We start from the raw sequence: 7,567 nt of genomic DNA, 5'->3' as shown, positions 1-7,567 counted from the left end.
ACTGTTTCATCAGACGGGAGGGTGTGTTTGCATGTTTGTGTGTGTGTGGGCACAGGGGGGGGGGGTTGTATTACAAGACTTGCTGACAATGACAAGTATGATAATAGTTCAACAAGTGTTGCAACAGTAGAACAGGGACAGCAGGTTCTGAAACTGAAGGAGTTGTAAATCTAGAACTGGTTCATAAACTGTACCTGGTTGTGCCAGCTGATCACATGATCATAAACACTGGAACTATGAACCCTTCACAAAAATAACTCTCCAGTCTTAAATCATGATAAGAAAAGTGTTTATTCAGCCTCATCTCGAAGATGTGTGATCCCATTCGTCTCTGCAGGGCTGAGGGTCTAGGTTGGTTATAGGTGTTGATCTGAGGACATCTGTGAAGCCCTCTGTGACATTGCTTGTAAAAAGGGCCACAGAAATGAATGGATAATTTGATGTCTCAAGTCTCAAGTGTTTTCTAAAGGTGAACATGATGTGGATGACTGCAAAGCTCCTGTTGTGAAATCCTGTCCTGTTGTCCTCTTCTGAGAGACAGCGCTATCAGGGTTGGGTTAGGGTTAGGGTTAGAGAGTTAGGGTTAGGGTTAGGGTTAGAGGGTAGGGTTAGGATTTCCCACCCTGTGTGCCTCATCAAGAAACAAGATACACACCTCCAGACCAGGTGCCCACACACACACACACACATGGCTGGCTCAGGTAGAATGGCTGAAGACATGCTGGGGTTAACAAGCAGCACAGAAAGACCAGGATCAGCAGAGGTATGTTGCCAAGATAGGAAATCTTTTATTACAGAGAAAAAAAAACTTTTCTTCCAAAATATAGAAATCTGTACAACTTCCGCACAATCAATTTACATGAACTGTACAAATTTACAGCAGTTCATCGTGACAAACCCAAGGTAAGGAAACACAAGACAGATGCACTGACAGGAGATCACAGCTCATCTTGGGTAAGCGCAGATTCATTTTTTTCTGTTTTTCATTTTGTAAGTAAATAAGACAGAAAGAAAACTAAGGATAAGTCTATAAGTACAGATCATGGAAACTGATAGTTTTTTCACCAAAACAACTTTGGTCCTTGCCAACAATCTCATCACAAATGGCTTTATTTACGAAGTTACCTGTGGTAAAAGATGAAATACAAAAGGAACAAATCTATAACTTCAAAATAGCAATTATTGGCACTTCCCATGTGTCATGTTTTGTGTTCTACCAAGTGCGTTGTACAGTTACACATTCTACAATACGTACGGCAAACACTGCAGATGTGAAAGTGGCAATAATCCATCAAAGACCAGATTGACGACAACACCTAAATCCTTCCCCTCCTTAAGAGGCCCCGCATCAGGCTGGGGGGCTGGGGGACCCACGCATCAGGCTGGGGGGCTGGGGGACCCACGCAGCAGGCTGGGGGGCTGGGGGACCCACGCAGCAGGCTGGGGGGCTGAGGGGCTGAGGGGCTGGGGGGACCCACGCAGCAGGCTGGGGGGCCTCTGACATTCCGGGAGAAACTTGCGTCTCAAATAAATGTAAAATGACGTCTCATATTTAGTGCATTTTATGTGTTATTTTATTTTTTATCTTATTACTCAAACCCCTCTCTAAAATGAAATGTATGTGCGCAAAATGCTGAGTGGATGACAGTTTAGAGATTATTGTTAGATTATTTGATTATTATTGTTGATTTAGAGACCCCGGGCCTGTGTGTTTACAAGTGAGATAATGGGTCAAAAGAGCAGGTTAAGTTTCCATTTGTAGGTTTGAAAACTGGTTTAGGGGCGGTGGGGGATACTGCAAAACACCCCCCAGGGACCGATTTAACTGTCACTTAGCACCTGACAGCTATGAAGTCAAGCAGAATAAAATCTGTTTATAAATCTGATCCAACTCTCTCTTGCCAGCCAACCCTATCTGCCCACCTGCCTCAACCCTGTCCATCTGGGCTCTCACCCACTCACCACTCACCCTACTCCCTGTGTGGTGTGTGCGGGCGGACGGACAGCTCCCTCGTCCTATCAGAGCCTTGTAAACGTTATTCAGCACTACATATCCGACCTCAACTGCAGTGGGACCAAGGATGACATCACAGGAAAGAAAGATCCTGCATGCCCTCACTTCCTGATTCAGGACCTTTGACCCCTGTTGTCTGGTCTCTGATTTGCCCACCCTTAGTGCGTACGGAGCGCTAAGTGTGTGTGCTGGCTTGGCTCCGCCCACCGAGGGAGGGGTGGGGGGGTGGGGGGCTGAGGTCAGGGGTCGGGGTTAGCTTGGAGGGGGGCCCGAGGAACTGTAGCTGCCCTGGACGAGGTGTCCGTCCCTGGCCCCCCGCGCCCCCCGCACCCTCCCACACTCCCTGGGGGGTGGAACATGATATGTCACATTTGGTGTCCGTGCGACTAAAGGGGGTTTCGCTGGTTGGCTAGCTGGCTCGTTGGCTTGCTGGCTGTTTGGCTAGCTGGACGTCTGGCTGGTTGGCTAGCTGGCTGTCTGGCTAGTTGGCTATCTGGATGGTTTGCTGGCTGGTTGAGAGAGAGAGACACCAGAGTTGGGATAGAGGGGGAACTTCTAAAGTTGCTTGGCTGGACTGAGTGGGGTTAGACCCTCCAAGACCCTGCCTCCCTCCCTGGGTGTCTGAGGGTTAGATGAGATGATCCCCCACACCACACTGGGAAGGACAGGAGACGGAATGTGACCCTCTGTCTTCGTTAGGACTAGACAGGATTAATGGCTGGTGGAACACAGTTTAACAGAGGGGCTAACTAGGTTTGGTCAGGTTGATGGCTGAAAATTCAGAGCTTTAGACTAACCCCAAACCTTTAGTTATACTCCCATAACCCTCCCTCACCCCCCTACCACCCTCCCTCACCTCCCCCAGGGATACACAGTCTCTGACGCCCCAGCAGAACCTGAACAGCTAACAGAACACACTCCTACCAGAACAGCTCTGAAATGCTTCAGACTAGAACAGTGTGAAAGAGCTTCAGTGTCAGACCAGACAGATGCCGTACCGTGTAAGTGGAAGCTAACGTGAAGCCTGGTCAGCAGGTGGGAAAGATGACATTGTGGTGGATGGAATGCAGGAGGTTCACACAAAGGTACACATCCCATAGGCTCAGTGTCAAAGTGCATTCATCGTCATCTCTGACAGGAGCACAGAACAGGGGGGGGTTGGAGGGGGACAGGGCCCCCCCCCATGCTACACTACACTCTATTTTGGTGATGCAGGATAATAAGTGCAAAGGGGTGCTGGGGGACGATATTGGACTTGATTGTGGAGTTCAACAACATTCAAGAACCTTCCCCCAGGGAGAGCTGAGGTCCAGACCCACCCAGAACCACACCCTGTGGTTCAAAACAGGTTTCTGTCAGAATGAACTCTCAATGGGTGTTCCCCCTGGACCCTGGCAACACTCGCTGTCTGGATCTCAACTTCCTCCCCAGACAGGAAGTACACCCCTGGACAAAAGGAAATCGCATTTGTTTTACCACACTTAATTGTCATGGATGAAATTCAACGGATCAGTGATTCCTGACAGATTCCTTGACAGTGAAAAGAGCGTTCTGGTGAAGGTGGAGGAGTCCGCGTAGGAAAAGTGCAAAGTCAACATGGATAGAACCTCAGTGTTACAAAGCAACAACAAAGAAAACCTTCACCCTGGGAGCCAATCACACGGTTGCTTCTTTACAGCCAGTGTCCGGGGTTGTTTTTGATTGGTAGATGTAGCTGCACCAATCCAGGGCGGTCTACTGAGAACGATGACCCGGTCAATCCAACACCCTAACCCTAACCACGGTGACAGGAGACGAAGAAACCCAAAAATGTAAAAAAAAAAAATATAGACGACAGACTTCCATCACCTGGACGACAGACTTCCATCACCTGGACGACAGACTTCACCCTCTGCTTTTTTCTCTCTTGTTTCAGGTTTTTTTTCTCATCTAAATGTTCTTTTTTTTTTATTTATTTTTTTACAATTTTAAATATTTAAAAAGGCTGACTGGCAAAAGATGACTGTCCACCCGACCGACCAATCACAGTGCGACCCTGAACCACCAGCCTCTGCGAGGGTGTGTGTGTGTGGTGTGTATATGTATGTGTGTGTTGCATGTGTGTGTGAGAGGCCTCTAGCTGGACACGGTCATCATGCTGTAGGCTTTAGACGGACTGGCCCTGCTCAACCTCAGCTCATCCTTACAGCTGATGTCCATCACAGCCCCCCCTAGGCCCCCCGGCCCCCCCAGGCTCCCCGCCGACCCAGAGGCCATGGTGCCCCCCGTGGGGCCGGGCCCCCCCAGGGGCCCCCCGGGCTGGGACTCGTACAGAACACAGATGGAGCCGTCCTCCCCGATGCGGTAGGACACCTCGAAGGGGTCCACCCAGAGCGTGAGCTCGCTGGGCAGCAGCAGGTACAGCTGTTGGATGGACAAGCCGATGCGCTGGCCCGCCTGCCCCACCAAAGGGTCCATCTTGTGGTTGATGCGGATGCAGCGGTAACCAGAGCCCTTACAAGGCCGGTCCGGGAACCAGTGGTGCTTGTACTGTTCTGGAGAGAGAGAGGGAGAGAGGGAGAGAGGGAGAGAGGGAGAGAGGGAGAGAGGGAGAGAGGGAGAGAGGGAGAGAGGTTAGAGGTGGTACTGTTCTGGAGAGAGAGAGGTTAAAAGTGGCACTGTTCTAGAGAAAGAGAGAGATGTAAGATAAGCCTGCAAATGTTTTGAAAAAGTAAAACCAGACAACGGCCCTGTAAAATTTACAAACAGAAAGTAATCGCTAACTGATAACTAATTCACTGTCTGGGAGGGTGGTACTGTGTGTCTGAAACACAAGGTTCAATCCCTTTTTATCTTTAAACACTGATAGCTTTATCAACAGCCCTATCAGCACGACAGCTGGCCTTCTAACTGGAACATCAGGAGCAGGGTGATATGACGAGTCAGGGGGCTGTAGCAGCTTGATCACAGCTGTTCTCTACACTACAGGGTCAGACTTAGACGACATTATATTCACCGGTACCCTCTTACACACACTGTGGCTCTACTGCCCTATCCCATGATACCACTCCTGCATTCTGTTGTTTCCATGGCAGCATTCCACCTGTCCTGCTGGGCTAGCCATCCCATAATGCCCTGGCCAGGTCAGCAAAGCGGTTTTCCTCTGGGTCTACGTGACTAACAGGCCTGCCATGTTGCGCAACCCCCCTCACTCGCTGCACCCCCCCCATCTCTAGTGCAGAACATGGAGCCACAGAACAGGGGTGGAGGGTGGTGAGGGTGGGGGGAGGGGGAGAGGAGAGGGGGTTGTTGAAGACGAGGACGTGAGAGAGAGACAGACTGGCTGTGTGTGGTTTGTTAGTGTTACAGCTACATGATGATAATAATCATAATCTTGTTGAGCAGTGTGGGTGGTGTTGTTTTCCACGGTGACCCGTCCAAGTTGGGTAGGAGTGTTGGCCAGAGGAGGGGCAGTAACACCCTGCTACACCTGCTTCCTGTTTCATGTGGGGCTGCTTGGCATGTCTCAGGCAGCCTCCCTCTGTCTCTCCCTGCTCTCTGCCTTTGTCTCTCTCTGGTTCTCTCTCAATCTCCCTCTACCTCCCTCTTGGTTTCTCTCCATCTCTTAATCTGTTCTGATCTCTCAGTGTCTCTCTCAGTTTCTGGGTATGGTTACCATGGTAAGGACAGTAGAGAGGGGGGGGGGGGGGTGACCTAGTTACCCCCCCCACACACACACACACCCCCTCAGGGTCAACCTCCCAGGTTGTTGATCCTCACCCAGCCCAAACAGGAGGGCCCCTCTTCACAAAGCCCTCCACTACTTCTTGTGATTAGATTGTGTTGCTCCCCCAAATATCCTGCCCCAGTCCTCCCCCATACACTCTCTGATGGCCGCCATTTTAATTCAAGGCTGCCTGGATCTCGGCTGTTTACAAACACTCAGACTGAGGCAGTTCCCAAGCCCCGCTCTCTACTGCAGGACACACCAACAGAAATGGAAAGGATTCAGATCATATTTCTAAGATATTCTTAAATGATACAACAGGTAGGTTAAATAATGTGGGATGGGAAAGTAGAAAATCAAAAAAAATTAAGTATGTTTGTTACAATTCTGACTGGTATGTTATAGGCTTGGATTTAATGGTTAAAATAAGTTATAACCCGCTAAATCAGAAAATAGGTCATCTGGTGTTTTAGGTGCTTAGCGACAGGCTGTAGTGATCCCGCTTTGGACTGATGCACTGAGCCTCGGAAATCTCTTTCAAAACACGAACTCTTAAATGTTTAGACAGATATTTATAATGAACAGGATAAATGTTCGGCGGTGATAAACGGGTTTTCACCATGAGGCGCTAATTGAACATGGGCATTAAAATAGTGTCCGTTTAATTTGGCATTGTTGTGTGTTAAATCCAGTCCAATTTAAGTTGCTTAATTGTGTCGTTTATTTGTGTAAGATAAAGTTATGGCTTAATATGTCTAAGAAACGGGTTGTACCCTATTCTACGCGTTGGTAATAACATGTGTATTACAAAGGCGATTTTGTAAGTTTAGTGACACATAACAGCAACATTGTCTATGTGAAACAAAATGGTGTTGTGCGCTATATTGGACTAAATTAATTTGTCGTCCATCGTTTTCACCCAATATATGACGTAGTGTAGGGTCTGGGGACTGTCTTGGCCATTCTTGCTGAGACTCAAACAGTGCCGTAGAAAAGCGCACTTCCTCATCTGAACAAATAAAACCAGCCTTGTGACACGTTATTACGCCGTTATTACTTAATTCACTCAAAGCAGTAGTTTGATACAGCCTGATACTTAACCTATTAAATGTTTTGTCGAAGGTCAAAGCTTAATTTGATTAATAGGGCATATGGTGGTCTATTTTTGTCCTTCTGCCGTATGGACTGTGTTGTGAACCTTAGTCCCGCTGTTGATACTTTAAGAACAAAGAAAGCGATCTAAAGTCATTTGTTTAGAGACTGACAAAGTAAATATGTTTTACCACAAGTGCTACAATACTTACACAATGTTTCGAATGAGACCAAAAAATAAAAATCGTCGAAGTAGCCTATTCGATCAAGCACAGTGTATCTGTATCTCTTACCTGACAGAATATCCTGTAAACTTTGGCTGAATGTTTGAAGCTGTCGATCGTTTACGTGTCCTTTAATCCGCAAAAATCTGGACAGAAATGTGACAGCCGCGCTAATCTCTGGCTTCATCGTTCCTCGAGCACAAAGGGTATGCATTGAGAAGGCAACAGCGACAACGTCCCGTTCGCTTTTTTACGTATGTCTCCGATATTTCGTTTTTCTGTCCCGGGTGGGGTAATGATCCTTGTTTTTCACGTGTTTGATTTCTCTGGCGCCTTTGCCGAGCATTTATTTTTCGAGGTAGTGAAGTTTTAAAAAGGATGTGTGCCAGGACGGTACAGTGTAGCGACGTTTGTTGTTGGTAAATAGAGCGATTTCTTGCTGCCAAGGCACGGGACCCTCCCGGGACACTTTCCTCCACCAGAGTGAACGTAAGTGGGGGAAGAAGAGAGTTATATACCGCCCCCACCGTT

At 48.1% G+C, this 7,567-nt stretch overlaps 1 protein-coding gene across 1 annotated transcript; it reads right to left on the bottom strand.

Moving 5' to 3' along the window:
- Positions 1 to 764: 764 nt before the first annotated feature.
- Positions 765 to 7,567, bottom strand: btg1 (B-cell translocation gene 1, anti-proliferative). The gene is made up of 2 exons (XM_047022475.1): positions 7,106 to 7,567; positions 765 to 4,548 (listed from the first exon to the last, which is right to left on the bottom strand). Exons 1-2 carry the CDS (start codon positions 7,248 to 7,250, stop codon positions 4,130 to 4,132), a joined length of 564 nt encoding a protein of 187 aa, XP_046878431.1. The 5' UTR covers positions 7,251 to 7,567; the 3' UTR covers positions 765 to 4,129.

This window comes from Hypomesus transpacificus, chromosome 7 (assembly GCF_021917145.1).
Source record: "Hypomesus transpacificus isolate Combined female chromosome 7, fHypTra1, whole genome shotgun sequence".
Lineage (NCBI taxonomy): Eukaryota > Metazoa > Chordata > Actinopteri > Osmeriformes > Osmeridae > Hypomesus > Hypomesus transpacificus.
Note: the sequence above shows the minus strand (reverse complement) of the source record. Positions and strands in the feature narration are given on the sequence as shown.